General features: G+C 39.3%; 1 protein-coding gene and 1 long non-coding RNA gene across 3 annotated transcripts in view; one reads left to right on the top strand and one right to left on the bottom strand.

The window, feature by feature from the left end:
- Positions 1-7,402, bottom strand: part of UTP20 (UTP20 small subunit processome component) — a 91,126-nt gene extending 83,724 nt beyond the window's left edge. Inside the window, exons 1-9 of the mRNA XM_070454080.1 lie at positions 7,210-7,402; positions 6,238-6,318; positions 4,384-4,450; positions 4,138-4,270; positions 3,287-3,475; positions 2,343-2,424; positions 1,488-1,625; positions 868-1,023; positions 51-197 (exon numbers count right to left, since the gene is read on the bottom strand). Coding sequence (XP_070310181.1) covers positions 51-197; positions 868-1,023; positions 1,488-1,625; positions 2,343-2,424; positions 3,287-3,475; positions 4,138-4,270; positions 4,384-4,450; positions 6,238-6,318; positions 7,210-7,254 — 1,038 coding nt within the window. The 5' untranslated portion in view covers positions 7,255-7,402. The remainder of the gene's footprint in view (positions 1-50; positions 198-867; positions 1,024-1,487; positions 1,626-2,342; positions 2,425-3,286; positions 3,476-4,137; positions 4,271-4,383; positions 4,451-6,237; positions 6,319-7,209) is intronic.
- Positions 7,403-7,451: 49 nt separating this feature from the next.
- On the top strand, positions 7,452-15,409 carry LOC139030646 (uncharacterized). 2 transcript variants are annotated; one of them, XR_011483057.1, is made up of 3 exons: positions 7,452-7,765; positions 11,408-11,507; positions 15,284-15,409. It is a non-coding gene; the product is annotated as an uncharacterized lncRNA (long non-coding RNA). The 2 variants fall into 2 exon arrangements; XR_011483056.1 differs by lacking the exon at positions 7,452-7,765 and adding an exon at positions 9,417-10,232.
- Positions 15,410-17,379: the final 1,970 nt, after the last annotated feature.

Here is a 17,379-nt window from a genome sequence, read left to right on the forward strand (position 1 = left end):
CAATCAGCTTCTAACAAACATGCTTTAAGCAAATTAAGTTGGGAACTTACTTTACACACATCAACAGGTTTGGTTATCTTTGATCCATTTCCATGTTTTACAAGTATCAGGTATGTTTCTAACAACCTTTTAACCTGTTCAGAACTTTCACCACAGTTAGTTTTGGTTACTTTTGTATGTAGATCCAGGAGTGATTCCTGCAAAGAATTTGAGAGAAAAACTATCAACTATCAAACTCATCTGTTAATAATGAAAATATTATGTAAAGCCACTCAAATTTTCATGTTCTTTTGCTATGAAAGAAAAAGATGCCTTTACTGGGAATCACTAATGATAACCACGAATGTTACTCTCATCCAAGTACTAACCAGGGCTGGCCCTGCTTAGCTTCTGAGATCAGATGAGATTGGGTGAGTTCAGGGTGGTCTGGCCATAGACATAACCACGAACGTTTCTGAGTGCACTGTTCCAAGTTACTAACAAGTGTTTCCTCACCATCCTCACAGGTAGAGAATACTATTACTCTTATTTACCAGATGAAAAGACTGAGGACTAGACACTGAAATAACTTTCCCAAGTCAAAGAAGCAGTAAGTGACAAAGCCAGTTTGCAAAGAGGCCATCTGTATAGCCCCAAAGCCTGTGCTCTTAACCACTATGGTCTACTGCATGCATCTCAAGATGCTGAAAGCGAGTAAAAACACTAGTACAGGGGATAGAGGGAACAAAAATCCTAGTTAAGTGTGTAAACTTATGATAACAACAATCATAAAATATAATCTCCAGCAGCAATCCGCTAAGCTAAGAACAACAGCAATCAACTCTTGGACTCCTAGTTACACACAAATACTTAAAAACCAGAACTCACTTGCAAACATTCAAAGAATATTCCAAAATGTTCTTTGTAGATATAGAGTGCAGTGGACTTGACCATGTTTTTGAGTGTTTCTCCAACTAAAATCCATGGAAGTTGAGCTTCTGTTTCTGTAACTGGTCCGAGCTTTTGCAAAATTAGCTTTATTGCCTGTGGAAATTCGAGTCATGAAAATAAATATGTACACTCTTAGTCTCAAGTATTACACTGTTATTTCCACTCTTGATTATTCTCCACTCTATCTTAAAATCTGATTCAGGACAATCAAGGATATGACATTTTAAGTGGTTAACTATGTGTCTCAAAAGAATTTCAAAACTAGGATTAGGAATTTTATCATACAACTGCCCACCCCTCATCACCTTCACTCACTGATCAATTTACGTTACTTTCCAGCATGCAGGATGAAAAAGAGAGCAGTGATTTTTTACATGAGAAATACCTAATAACCCAGGGCCTATATTAGGTGAACACTGCTTTTACAGCCCTAATGCTCCCCAAATGTTTTCTATTTATTCTACGTAATCCTCTCTCTGAATCACCTGTGTAAATATCATCCATTTCCTTTTTAATCCTGTTCACAAAGACTCAAGGAACTCCTGTAACTTATTTACCTTCTCTGTACAAGAGTGAAACATATTTCTAACTCCTTTGCACATTTCAAAGAGCAACTGTCCAACACCTTCTACCTTTTCTGGATGTTCATCAAGATCAAGAAACATTAAATTGAAAAGTGCATTTTTATCAGAAACCTGAAACACAAAATGCAAATGGAAAATGAAACACAAAATGCAAATGGAAAACTGCATTTACAATGTAAACATATCCAAGAGAAGAATTATTATTTGCTATTCTACAGATTTCTATTTAAATGTAATAAGGACAAAAATTCTGAAAAGAGACACTTGCAATGATTTCAAACTACTGCAAGAGTACAGTAACATCTGTAACGTTACACATGTTACACGAGAGTGATATGTTATTCATTATATCATATTATATATATTATATTATATATATATTCATTATATTATTCATTGGTATAATATGAAGGTATGTACCAAGGAAAACTATATAAGGCAACATTCTATCTTTTATGAGTATAAGAGAAATTTAATAGCAATAATTTTATTATAAAAACTCTTATAAAAACAAAAACAAATGACACTATACAATCAGTTGCTTACAGGAAACTATTATAAAAATCCCTGTTAATCTCACTGTTCATGTCTAGACTGACGTGAATTAGAGAATGTATATATACCAAATAACAATAAAAGAAGCAACCAGATTATTTCATATTAGTAAGCAAAAACAACCTTATGATTAGATAACCTCAAAACAGTAATAGGTTTCCATTTTTACATATATATGTCAGTCCATAATAACCATATTATAAAAGATATTGTCTTCTGTTCATCAGATTCTTGAGGATTAATGAGCAATAAACATATAATTATCAAACTAACCTTTCTCATCAAAAAAGTAAAGCTTTCAGCAGCAAAATTTCTTATATGTAGCTTTTTATGAGCCAGAAGTGTACTATACATGCTATAAATGAGAAAATAAGACATTTAATTAATCATTTTAATAAAGATGTATTAATAGTACATGTCAATTATGTTCTCAACACTATGCAAGGAATGCAAGGAAGGTATAATAAAATAAGCAGTTTAAAATCTCATTCAATTACCATGACACTCACATGTCAAATGGAAGACTGAAGGTAACAGACATTAAAAGTTCTAGGACTGGCTGTTGTCAGTACCAATGAAAACTGCCTGGACTTCCCTGGTGGTGTAGTGGATAAACAATCTGCCTGCCGAAGCCGGGGCCATGGGTTCGACTCCTGATCTGGGAAGATTCCACAGGCTACGGAGTAACTTGGCCCCTGTGCCGCAAGTGCTGAAGCCCATGCATCAAGAGCCCGTGTCCACAAAAGCAGCCCGCACACTGCAACTCGGGGGTAGCGCCTGTTTGCCAGAACCGGAGAAAGCCTGTGTGCAGTAACGAAGATCCAGTGTGGCCAAGAACTACAAAATAAAAACTTCCCTTGACCGAAAGAGAAAACCTTAACACAACTGAAACGCTAAAAACTATCATTGTAGAAGAGGCTCACTCTTCCGAGGGGCTTCGAGCACACAGCTGTTTCCACAGAGGAGATCTTGTGTTCGACAAGTGCATATTGCTCTTGCTCTCAAAGCTGATACAGATGGGGAGCAGGAATGACTGCAGAAGGGCATGGGAAATCTTTTGGGGATGATGGAAACGTTCTTAAGCTGGATTGTGGTGATCGTTGCATAACTTTATAAATTTACTAAATAGCACTGAATTATATACAAAATAAAATTTTAAAGAAAAAAAAAAAAAGAAGAGGACAAAAAGAAAAACCTGAATGAGAGAAAAGGGTTACCTGTATATATTGGACATATCCTTCACCATCAGTCTCCAAAGATACTTGTACAGATATGACAGAGAGGTGAAAGCCCATTCTAACAACTCCGTGTCCTGAGTCTCCAGGATTGAGGTGATGGTCAGAAAAAAATCCTTAAAATGGGGATAGAAGTCTGTCTGCAGATCTCGTGCCAACTGTACAACCAAACTGGATGAAAAAAATAGAGGAGGTAACTGATTCTGAGATATAAAGATCAAAAACCGAACACTACAAATCTAGTTCACAAATGATAACCAATTGCCTATGATGAAAGGATTAACTGAACCTTCTAAACCAAGTCTCAAGAGAAGTATAAAATTTTTCATGTTTTAAGAGTTGAGCAAAGAAATCAGGCTAGAGCAAGAAAATACATTCTATCACAAGTTACGGTCAATCATTTCAAGACTGTCAAAAATCAGGTTCTTGATTCTGCTTTACAGTAATGTACTAGTATTTTAATCTAACAACAACAAAAAAAGGTAAATTCTTGCTTCTACATTACAAACACCAGATCTAAAGCACATGTAGCTATGAAGCAATCTTTCTTAAAATTCAGATAAATGTTGTCACCTTTCTGTCAACATGCTCAGTTCAGTTCAGTCGCTCAGTTATGTCCGACTCTTTGCAACCCCATGAATCACAGCACGCCAGGCCTCCCTGTCCATCACCAACTCTCGGGAGTTTACTCAAACTCACGTCCATCGAGTCAGTGACGCCATCCAGCCATCTCATCCTGTTTTCCCCTTCTCTTCCTGCCCCCAATCCCTCCCAGCATCAGGGTCTTTTCCAACGAGTCAACTCTTCGCATAAGGTGCCTACAGTATACTTACTCCAAAAGGGGTTGATAGGCATAACTGTTCTTGATTTGCAGGTGAGTCTTCAAACTCTGAACTATCTCATTTTGATGATACACCAGCTGATTGAATGACTGGCATTTGTCAATAACTTCTTTGTAAAATTTCCCTGGGTGAAGAAAAAAAAAAAGTTCTACTTTTCCATCACACCACTCTTTAGCTGTTTTGACCGTTTTCAGTGCAAATGACAGATGAATAAAATAGAAACAAAACAGAAAATACCAAAGTGTTCCGTCAGGTTCAATTCTCTCCACTTCAGCAGACCCTCAAAAAAGTAGGTTTCAACTTCCTGCCAAGATTAAAGCAGTCCATCAGACAACTCAAAGAAAAACTATAATCAAGGTAAATAAGAACGAAGATTTTTTTTTTTCACAATTTTAGGCCAAGAAAAATGTTGGCTTACAGTTCTTTCATTCTGCTTTTGGAAATATGAATTGCCACACTCTTACAGAGAAGTAATCTGGCATTACTATTAAAATTAAAAACAGGTATGTCCTTTGACCCGGCGATTCCATTTTTGGAGATTTTCTCACAAAATTTGTGAATATATAAGTATAAAGATGTTCATTCAGCTTTATTGTAGGGGGGAATATAAAAAAGTCTAAATATCCAACAATAGGAAAATGGTTGGCATATACCTCATGGTCTATACATAATAAGATATACCATGTGTCTATCAAAAAATTGTATCTATTACTGAATTAGAAGGATGTTGGCAGTATTCTTTCAAACTGATAAAAGCAGGTTTTATAGTGAGGAATATGGTAGGAACCAATTTTTCTTGAGAGAGAGAGAAAAAAAAAAACCTCTTTAAGTGTTTGCACATATTTATATGAAACTAAAGTTCTTTCTTCGATGACTATCAAATCCTCAAAAATGGTTGCCCTGATTCCAGCATGCTCTTTCCTCCACATTAAAGCCAAAGAGATCTAAAACTTACATTTGGATCATGTAACACACTCCCCTGCCTTATAATCCTAGAATGATTTCTCATAGCTTCAGGATAAATTCAAACTTAGCTGGATATGAAGTCTGTCATGGTCCTTGAATATCTCTTCAGCATTATCTTTCACCAGCTACCTCTTTCACCCATTCACAGTTACCATCAACACAAACATCCCACATCCAATTATGAGCACACCAAAATGCTTTGCAGGTTCTTGAATGTGACATGTTCTCTTTAGCCTCTATTCCTTTATAAAGGTTTCTTTCTCAACCTGAATCAGCCTTTCTTGCTTTCTTTGCCATGCTAAAATCTGTAGAAACAAGACTCAATTCATGTAACACCTTGTCTATTTAACCTTTTTTGACACCTCACTTTTCACCCCCAAAGAATCTTGGTTAGGCTCCCTTCACTGTGAGCTCCCAAAGCATTATGTGCCTACCTAGATAACATCACTTAGCTGAATTCATATATTGATAACACTGAATTCACATATTAAAGACAAGGCATTCAAAGTGACAGTGAGCAGAGCCTGACTAGAGTCAAGTGAAAAACTGTAAAAACTGAGGTTGAATCAAGTTGATGGCATGTTATAAAAATGTTGGCAGAAAAATGATGCAGTGATTTTTGAATAGAGTTATGGCTGAATTACAGCATGATCAGAAATGGAAAAAAGTTATATGGTCAAGCACACCCCCCCCCCCCTTTTTTTAATAAAGGAGGAAACTAAGCCCCAGTAAAGTAACTTGCTCAAAATCTCTTTAAAACTGTAGTTTCAAGAATACAGATCTGCAGCAGGGCTCAGAATGCACAAGGGAAGGGAGAGAGTGGAGTCAGAGGTCACCTGAGAATCCAGTCAATTTTACAACATCATCCAATAGAACTTTTGCAATGATGGAAAATGTTCCATATCTGCATTTGGTCAACACGGTATCAACTAGCCACATACAGCTACTGAGCACTAGAATTTTTTATTTAATTCTATCTAATCTGTCAAGTGTGGCTACTGTTTGAGACAGCACAAGTCTAATCATTTCACGTTCATAAAAGAATGGCTTAAGAAATAATTCACATCTCAGACTGAGAAATCAACTATGAGTACTTGAAGATCAGCTAATTTAACATTCTCTTACCTCGTCATAGCTTGCAGTTCTATCAATCCGGTGAATAATGTCGATATTCACATTCCCCAGTCGCTCAGCAAATGTAAGAAACTGAAGGGGAGGAGCATATTTAAAATACATTATCATTTTATTCGTTTCACATCTTGAATACGTTTTAGTGTTATATAATCATATGTTGACAATTTCCTTGTGAAAGTATAAAGTTTAAAGCTTCCATACACCGCCTCATGTTCTATCATTAGAAATGATGATATGCTTCACTTTCAATTTCAGACTTGTATTTTCAATAAATCATAAAATGTATAACTGAGTTTTACAACTAGAAGTAGACATCACTGATGAATCACAAAAGACAACTTTAAACAAACGGAACGAGCGTTAAACAAATGCACTGCACTACTATAGCAAGAAAGTGAAATATTTCCATGAGTGTATTTGCAAAATGTTTAAAATGAAATTCCCATAGTAGACTGTTAAAAGATAGCAATGTGGCCTCGCCTGATCTACTGCTAGGTTTCACTCATATCCTGCTGCAAGCAGAGAATCTGGCGAAGTCGTTTCACCAATTGTATTTTTAAGTATACACAGACCTATGGCTGTGGAGTAACAAAGAAACCCTCAAGAAACAAACAGAAAGTGGTGTATCAACCAGAAACTGTAAATCACTTACCTCCTCCACCGACCCGCCTCCCCAATTCGGTCTTCAAGGATAAAAGAGCAAAAAAATTATTCCTAACCGGTTAGTCTGTGATACTGAATTTAATTCTGGTCTGACGGGACCTCTCAAGCAGGCCAGACCCCACAAACCACAGCGGAAATCTGGAGTTCGGGCTTCCTTCCCCATCCCATTATTTACTACGCCAGGAGAGAAGAAGGCTCGTTTGCCACAGCCTACGGACAAGAGACTCCCGCTCGGTCCGGAGCACGGTACTCCTATAGTCCCGCTCAGAATCAGGCCCACCGGCAGGTTCCCTCGCTCACCCGGTACGTGTTCTCGGTCTTGTGGGAAACCGGCTTTGGCTTCATGGCTGCAGAGGGGCAGCGGCCCGCGAGGATCTCGGGAAGGGTAGAAGGGATGCTACCGGCTGTAGAGAAGGAAAACTGGTTCACCCACTTGCACTCCCACGTACTTAGACTATCTCACGTGCGGCTTGAGCCCGTGGGAGCCGCCATGTTGGAAACGGGGAGGAGCCTGGGCGGATCACGTGAACGGAAGTGGCTGACGGAGCAGGCGCGCCAGTCCCCAGAGCCTTCTGGGAACGGCGAAGTGTCTGACTGAATAGGTGGGTGTGGAAGTTTATCAGCTGCCTTAAGCGAAGGTTTATAAGAAAAATGTGCATTTTTATCATAAAAGAAAACACGCCCGTCGTCATTAACAGCTGACCATCACTAACCCTCACTATGTACCCTACACCAAGCAAAGTTCTTTACCTTCCTGGTTTCACAGTAAAACGCATTGTGAACGTTACATGATTGGGAATGAGGTACATGTTTTTAAGTCTCTTTGGCCTACGAAGAAAGCAAGGACGAGCAGCCGGTAAGTGGCAGTCTGACAGAGGTCACTCAGCTTCAAAGTCTGATATTCTTAACCCTCCTGCCAACGCAGGAGATGTAAGAGACGCGGGTTCAATCCCTGGGTTGAGAAGTTCGCCTGGAGACGGGCATGGCAACCTACTCCAGTATTCTCGCCTGAAGAATGCCATGGACAGAGAAGCCTCGAGGGCTACTAGTCTGAAGCGACTTAGCACGCACACATCGCACAGTAACTCATGGTTTCATGCACAACCAATTAGCTTTTTGTTATTTTCCTACCAGTTTTATGTCCTGTTGTTAAACAGGGGTGTGTGTGTGTGTGTGTGAGAGAGAGATAGATGTTTTTTCACTTCATTCAGTATTTCTGGAGAGGCTGCTATGGCCCGTGCTCTGTTCTATTTGAACTGTGGTGTTGGAGAAGACTCTTGAGAGTCCCTTGGATTGCAAGGAGCTGAATACAGTCAATCCTAAAGGAAATCAACCCTGAATATTCATTGGAGCTGAATATTCATTGGATACTCTGGCCACCTGATGCAAAGAACTGACTCAGAAAAGACCCTGATGCTGGGAAAGATTGAAGGCAGGAGGAGAAGGGGACAGCAGAGGGTGAGATGGTTGGATGGCATTGCCTATTGGGTGGACATACCTTTGAGCAAGCTCAGGGAATTGGTAGTGGACAGGGGAGTTGGTGATGGACAGGGAAGCCTGAGGTGCTGCAGTCCATGGTGTAGCAAAGAGTCAGATACGACTGAGCGACTGAGCTGAACTGAATAATATTACTATTAATAATAATTTTGTTTGGAAATGTTTATTCTGGGGTGCTTACATCGTAAATGTAAGATATTCAGTAGACAAATGAGAGATATTCAGTAGACAAACTGAATATATTCCTGCCTAATGCTCAGTGTAGAGGTCAGGGCTGGAGGTGTGACTTAAATACACTTAACTGAAAGTGTGAAGTTATTTAAAGCCATGGAACTGAATAAGATGATTTAGGGAGAGAGATGATTAAAGGAGAAGGAAGAAGAGAAGAGAACCCAAGTTGAGCAATAGAATGCTCCAACATTTAGCAGCAGCCAGAAGGGTGACAGAAAAGAGAGTTAGTGACATAGAAACAGACTAGTCCTGGCCTAGAAGCAGAGCTGGTCACCAACTATAGTGAAAACCGAGGAGAGAAGTAGGTGCTGGGTCTGACAAGGTTATGATCACTGGTGACTTTGAGAAGTACTGTCCAATGTGGAGGAAAGGAAGGAAAAGAAGTGAGCGAAATATGTATGGTAAAGAGATAAAGTCGATATTGTACTTTTATATTGTTGATGTTACAGCATCCATGTATTTCTGTGTTGTCACAGGGTTGTAAAAAATATTTTTTAATGTCTCCATAGCATGTATGAGACTTTTAAAAAAAGTTTTTATAGGAGTATAGTTGATATACAATGTTGCATTAGTTTCAGGTGAGTAACAAAGTGAATCAGTTATACATATACTCACTCTTTTTAAAATTCTTTCCCTCTATAGTTAATTACAGAGTATTGAGTAGAGTTCCCTGTGCTATTGAGTTTTACTTTTCAATAATAAAATATAGAAGCACCCAGTGTTTGGTTGGCTTCTGGTAGGCTAATTGACTTTTTTTTTCTGTAGGTGGTTGTTTACTTTGTTGGATCACAGATTCTTTAAGGAAGTCTAAGAAAGTTGTAGACTTTCTCTTCAGAAAAATGCTAATAAGCTCATTCATGCTAAACTGCATAGATGATTTCAAAGAGTTAGAAGTCTGCAGTTACCTGAGGGTAAAAGCCCATACTCTAAGCAGTGTTCTCAACCTGTTTTTAAAGTTATCCCCAGATAATTGTGTCCTTTTCCTTCTCTGTTATTTATTTTTTGTAATGAAGTTAATGGGACAATAAGGAATAGAGAGAAACATGAAAATCAAAAAGCTGACACTTGCAAGTTGTATATTGTGTTATTACTCCTTATATGATCCTTATATATTAGCAGCTCTGGTTGAACTGTTTATTAATACACCGTAGTGGTTAAGAGCATAGATGCTAGAACAAGTTTACCTGGATTTCGTTGAATCCTAGCTCTGCCATGTATTCCAGGTGTGGTTTGGGGGAAAGTTACCCTCTCTGAGCATCAATTCCTTCTATGTAAAATGGAGCTATCAAAAAATACATACTTCATAGGGGTTGTTGTGCAGAGTACAGAAGCCAATGGATGAAAGGTACCAGGTACCATAACTGCACAACCTTTCACAAGTTACCTAACCTGAGACCCAACTTCCTTACCTATTAAAAAGAAGTGACGTTAATAATGATACCATTTTTAAAAGGAATTGTATTGACCCAGAGGATGGAATGAATGTTTGCTGAATGGATGAATGGGCTGCTAACTTGCAACCTGACGAGCTCCTTAAGGGCAGAAACCATGGACTTTTCCAACCTTGTATCACCAGTGCCTCCCCTGAACTTGAGGTTAATGAATGTTTGTTGAATTAACAAAGTGTACAACATTTTGTTTAACCCTGACAAACTCAAGAGTAATGTAACTTCCTACATTGGACGTGGTTTGTGTCACAGGATTTTTAATATTTCTCCCAAAGCTGTTTCTTAGGTTCTATAGAATATCCAAAGCAGCCCTGAAAAGCACCACTGTTTACTTCGGAATCTGCTGGCCCCAGCTATTGCCCTCTATGCCAACGTCTTCGATACCCCATGCCGTCCTGTTTCCTTTTACCACAATGGTTCTGCCTGCCCCATCCCTTCCAGTCAGTTCGCTTAGACAATAATTCTTTCATTTCTTCCTTCATAAGCTTGATTGGGAAGTCTTGGAAATTTTGCTCTTTAACCTTTGTTTCCTGGGTGCCCTCTAATTTAAAGCCCAGGGACTACAAGAACACAAGGAGTTTGCCCACCTGCGTGAACCTCAGTTTACTCACCCACAAGTGAGGGGTAATACCAGTGCCCCTCAGACAGTTGTTCTGAAGAGTCAGTAATCTAATACTTTGGTTACCAAATTGTGGTCCCCAACCAGCAACATCAGCACTGTATGGGAACTTGTTAGACATGTGGATTCTGAGGCTTCACCCCAAACGTGTCGAATCAGAAACTCTGGGGAGGAGATATTTGCTATTAAGTATTTGCTATTGTCATTATTTTATTCTCCTATCCATATCACCAGGTTAGGTTGTATTATCCTCACTTTAAATATAAGGGATCTGAAACTCAGAGGACTTCTAAGCAGTGGAAGGATTTGAATTCGGGTCTTCCAATTCCAGTGTTTTTGTTTTTTTTTTTTTTTTACTGCTCCACATCTTTTTAAACTTTTTACTTTATATTGGAATATAGTTGATTAACAATGATGTGTTAGTTTCTGTACAGCAGAGTTATACCTATACATATGTCTATTCTTTTTCAAATTTTTGCCATTTACCTTGTTGTATAGTATTGAGCAGAGTTCCCTGTGCTATACAATAGGTTCGTGTTTTCTATTTTAAATAGAGCACTACTGCCCCATGTCTTAAGGGTGTGAACCAGGAGGGACAGACTTAGAGAAATAAATGCATGGATGTTGTGGTAGATGTTTGTAGATTTCGCAACAATGTTTGTTCTCTCTTCTTCTGGAAACAGCATCCTGATTTTCTTTTCAGGACTCACTCTTCCCTCATTCTCACTATTTGAAGTTCAGATAAGACACCTAGGAGGGCCTGTCCTAAGAAGTATTTCTTTGACCAACTCACTGTTTAAGAGGTGAGTGTGTGTCCTAAACTGGGCCATGAGCCCTATCTGGAAGTTTTGTTGGGAAAGAGGTGCTTCTTTTTCTTGGATTTTGCAAGATGATAGTAGCCTTAAGCTGTTGGTGGCCATTGTGTGACTTCATGGAGAAGTCTGCCTGAGAACAAGCTCTGCTGAAAGTAAATGAGGGAGAGAGAGACAGGGAGAAGGGGTTGGGGGGGGGGTGGGGACAGAGATTAAGATGAACTCATGTGAGCCAACAGATCCCTCTATCCAGTTTTTGGTCTTTTCGGTTGCCCTGGTTCACAGATTCCCCCTTTGTGTGCTTAAGTCAATTTTAATTGGGTTCTGTCACTTTCACCCAAAATGATACTTCACATATCGGATTTAAACTTTTTGTGTTGCTGATAAATAAGACTGGAAACTTAACGCAAATATTTATATGGTGAGTCAGAGTCAAAAAAAAAAAAAAAAAAGACAAAATCTTGATAATAGGAGTCAGCGTGATGGACTGGAAAGACTATCCAGGAGTCATAAAACCTGGTTTCTAATCCTGGGAGATTCACTCAGCTGTGTGACTTTGTAAATTATTGCTGCTCTGAAAGAAGTAATGTACACACATGTGATTTGAATGTTCCATTTAAGTCAAATAATTATTAAAGTTTCTCCTTAAACTTCTTACATGTGTACAATGGTACATTTTCAGTTAATTTAGTGGTGGAGGTAGAGAAGGAGACCCTTCTCAGTTTCTTGTGTACCTATCTTTGATCTGGGTGATAGAATACTTTAAAGATACATTTAAAAATACATCTTTGGAAAGGCAAGTCACAGGCTGGGAAAAATATTTTAAAGACATATATTTGATAAAAAGATGTGTATCCAAAATGTGCAGAGAACTCTTAAAATTCAGAAATAAAAAGAGCTGAGTTTAAAAAATGGGTAAAAGACAGCAATCCCACTTCTGAGCATACACACCAAGGAAACCAGATCTGAAAGAGACACGTGCACCCCAATGTTCATTGCAGTACTGTTTATAATAGCCAGGACATGGAAGCAACCTAGATGCCCATCAGCAGACGAATGGATAAGGAAGCTGTGGTACATATACACCATGGAATATTACTCAGCCATTAAAAAGAATTCATTTGAATCAGTTCTAATGAGATGGAGGAAACTGGAGCCCATTATACAGAGTGAAGTAAGCCAGAAAGATAAAGACCAATACAGTATACTAACGCATATGTATGGAATTTAGAAAGATGGTAACGATAACCCTATGTGCAAAACAGAAAAAGAGACACAGATGTACAGAACAGACTGTTAGACTCTGTGGGAGAAGGCAAGGGTGTGATGTTTTGAAAGAACAGCATCGAAACATGTATATTATCAAGGGTGAAACAGATCACCAGCCCAGAATGGATGCATGAGACAAGTGCATGCACCAGGGCTGGTGCACTGGGAAGACCCAGAGGGATGGGATGGAGAGGGAAGTGGGAGGGGGGATCGGGATGGGGAGCACATGTAAATCCATGGCTGATTCATGTCAATGTATGACAAAACCCACTACAATATTGGAAAGTAGTTAGCCTCCAACTAATAAAAATAAATGGAAAAAAAAATGGGTAAAAGATGTGGACACCTCACCAAAGAAGATACACAGATGCAAATAAGTGAATGAAAGATGTTCAACATCATATGTCACTAGACAGTTGCCTATGTGTTAGATTGACTAAACTCTAAAACAGGGGTCTCCAGCCCCCATGCCACAGACCAGCACCAGTTTGTAGCCTGTTAGGAATGGGGCCACACAACGGAAGTGAGTGATTGTCTTCCATGAAACCAGTCCCTGGTGCCAAAAAGTTGGGGACTACTGCTCTAAAACATTGGCAACACCAAATCCTGGAGAGGAGCATCACACACTCTCGTTCATTACTGGTGGTAATGCACAATGGTACAGCCACTTTGGAAGACAGCTACCTATTTTTTGTAAAGCTAAACGTAAGTTTATCATATGATCCACCTGTCACTCTCCTAGGTATTTATCTAAATGAATTGGAAATTTATGTCCACACAGAAGCATGCATATGGATGTTTATAACAGCTTTACTCATAATTGCCAAAATTTGGATGTATTCAAGATGTCCTTCAATTGGTGAATGGATGAACCAAACTATGGTACATTGTTAAATACTGTATTGTTCTTTGATAAAATGAAATTAATCTAAAAAAGAATGGATATATGTATATATATGACTGAAGCACTTTGCTATACACCTGAAAATAACACAGTATTGTGAATCAACTGTATCCCAATATAAAATAAAAATTCAATTAAAAAAATGAGCTATCTTGTTTCAAAAAAAAAAAAAAAATGAAAGAAGCTTAGATACATATTGATAAGTTTAGAAAGCCCATTTGAAAAAGCTCCATACTGTGTGACTCCAACTTTATGACATTCTGGAAAAGGCAAAATTATAGAAACAATAAAAAGATTGGTGGTTGCCAGAGGCTGGGAGGAGGGGCCAAATAGGTAAAGCACAGCGGGGTTTAGGGCAGTGAATCTATTCTGTATCATACCATAATGGTGGGTACATGACTTTATGCATTTTTCAGTACTCACCAAACAGTAGAACACAAAGAGTGAGCCCTCGGTTAAATACAGACTTTAGTTAGTAATAGTGTATCAGTATTGGCTCATCCATTGTAACAAATATCCCACATAATGCAATGCAATTAAAACTCAGGGACAGACTTCCCTGATGGTCCAGTAGCTAAGACTGCACGGCCAGTGCAGGGGACCCAGGTTTGATCCCTGGTCAGGGAACTAGATCCCACATATTGCAACTGAGAGTTTGCATGCTGCAACTATTAATAAAAAATACCATGTGCCACAACTAAGAAAGAAAAAGAACCTACATGCTGCAACAAAAACCAAAGATCTTGCATGCCTGCAAATAAGACCCAGTGTAGCCAAATAAATAAATAAATAAAAATAAAGCAAAAAATGGGGGAAATTGTACAGGAAGGGAAAGTTGGCATACAGCAGTTCTCTACGCTTTCTGTTCAGGTTTTCTGTAAACTTAAAGCTGCTCCAAAAATAAAGACCATTAACTTAAAAAAAATTGCATCTCCCCCTAACTCCTTCTTGTAAACCCAGAGTTCTTTGGAGAACATCATGACTACTTGAGATGGGATCTGGAAAGACAACACCCTGCACTTGAATCCTGGGCACTCCAAGAGGAAGTCGGACCAGAATCATTAACACTGGAAACCCAAGAAAATTCGGATCTGTGTGATTCAGGATGAAAGAGAAGCAAGTGACTCAGAATGCCAGATACGGAAAAAAGTCTATTTACATACTCAATGAATTTCTATTGAGTGCCAGCTATATGTCAGAAACTGATCTGAAGGCTCAAGAGATGACAGTAAACAAATGAATTCCCTGTCTTCATGGGGCTCGTGTTCCAGTGTGGGGAAATAAAAAATAGTAGATTATCAGATGGCAATAAATGCTATGGAGATGAATATACCAAGTGAAGAGTGTGGCAGAAACTTTTAACTATTCCACAGAATTCATTCCCCTTTTCATTTTTTAGAAAAAGAACCCTTATCTCAGCTTTTAACTGATAACATGCCCATGGCATTAGTCAGCCTTCATTTTGCATCTGGATATTTAGTGCTGTGACCAAGTTCAGTTAAGTGGGGTATGAGTGGAAGCGTTTTGTGTAACTTTCAGGTCGTTAACTGAAGGATAAAGCCACTTTCCTCGTATCCTGTCTTTCTCCTTCCAGCTGGCTGGGAGATGGCACTGACCGGAGCATCCTTGGAAGCCATGTATGGAAGATGACAGAGCCCGCAGATTTAGAGTGCTCAATTACTGACTATTACACAAGAAGGAAGTAAACTAACATAAGCCACTCTGGGTTTGGATCTCATTTCTGGGTCAGGAAGATCTGCTGGAGAAGGGACAGGTTACTTACTCCAGTATTCTTGGTCTTCCCTAGTGTCTCAGCTGGTAAAGAATCCACCTGCAATGTGGGAGACCTGGGTTCAATCCCTGGTTGGGAAGATCCCCTAGAGAAGGAAACGGCTACCCACTCCAGTATTCTGGCCTGGAGAATTCCACAGACTGCATAGTCCATGGAGTCGCAAAGAGTGGGAGATGACTGAGCAACTTTCACTTTCACTTTCATTGCAGCTTAGCTGGTACTTAATTTGGAGAGCACCAGAGCAAAGTGGGGAGGATTTACAGTGTTATATAAGGTAATCAGGGAAACAGAAGCTTGAAGGAAGACAGGGTGGAAGCCATGGACATGAAGATAACTCCAGGCAGAAGAAGAACAAGTGCAAAGGCCCTGAGGTGGTATCGAGCTTCAGTCTGGTCCAGGAATAGCTGGAAGTCTAGCATGTCAGGAACACAGCAGGTAGGAGAGGAAGTCAGAGAGTTGAGGAGCAGATCACATATAGCGGGTTATAGATCATACTAGGAGATTGCTGAAATGCCTTCTTAGAAAGTGGCCAAGGTCCCAGGGCAAGGACAGTGAAAGAAGGTCCATGGAAGAGGAAATCATCAGATGCCTTGTAGGAGCAGTGAAAGAAGACTGCTATGCATTTCTCGATCATCTGTAAGTTGATTTATGCTTATATTCATGGGGAATTATAGAGACAAAGACATCATGATTTCAGTATATACTCTTGGATGTATTCTATTAAACAGATACTGTATTTGTAATCAAATGCTGTCTGAGCAGATGCATTTTCCAGAGATTCAGTGATGAGTAATCTTCCACCAAGAATAACCACAACCCAATGCCCAGGAACATCTTTGTCACAGAACTATGCAGTCACAGTGTTACAGGCATTCCCTATTTTACAGGCTAGGGTAACCCAGAGAAATCAAATGACTCACTTGAGATGACACAGGAAACTGATGGCAGAATTGGGAACTAGAATCCAGGTGTCCTGACCCCCAATTTAGTATGCTTCCCATTACAATTAACTTTACTTCATGCTAACTACAAAAGGTGATGGTGGGTATTTCAAATCACAAAACAATCCTAATGACATTTGCCACTGGATTTGGCAGTATTCTTGCTTGGAAAATCCCATGGACGGAGGAGCCTGGTGGGCTTGGCGGGCTGCAGTCCATAGGGCCACAAAGAGTCAGACACAACCAAGTGATTTAACAACACTTCGGTTGAGGGATCCATTCTTTTGTCAGCAGCAGATTTTCTTCTCCCAATGATTCTTTGTCCAAAGCACCATGGAATGAAAAACTGCCTTGATTGCACACAGTCAGATAATCTTGATGGAGATAGTATTAATAAGGCCTTTTATTTATAAAGGACTTGAAGATTTGTAAGGAATTTAACATCTGTCAACTCCTCTGATCCTTACAGCATCCCTGTAAGGTAAACAGGGTAAATATAAGTTCTGTCACATTACAGATGAAATAAAGTAATCCCAGAACATGCGAAGTGACTCAGCTGAGGTCATGCATCTCTGACTGATGATGCCAGATTTTCTTGCTCCAGGTTCAAAAGACTTCTTGCAACATGTATCCACCCAGATGATTAATAGCTGATACTTTACAGCTCTTGCTATGAATCAGGTACTGTTCTGTGTTTTGCATATTATGACTCATTTACTCATCTTACAAGGTAAATGCTGTTGTTATTCCCATTAGTGATGGGAAAACTGAGACTGAGTTACTTACCCAAAGTCACAGTTTCATAAAGCAGTCAGAGCTGGAACCCAAATAAATGTAGACTGTATCCAGAACCTGCGCTTTTGGCCACTGCACTGTGCTACCTCTTCAGTTATGACTCTGAAGCAATTTTATGATTCAGGTAGCTCATGGGCACACATCAGGAGTCTGTGAGATGAA

Source organism: Odocoileus virginianus, chromosome 23 (genome assembly GCF_023699985.2).
Source record: "Odocoileus virginianus isolate 20LAN1187 ecotype Illinois chromosome 23, Ovbor_1.2, whole genome shotgun sequence".
In the NCBI taxonomy this organism is placed as follows: Eukaryota; Metazoa; Chordata; class Mammalia; order Artiodactyla; family Cervidae; genus Odocoileus; species Odocoileus virginianus.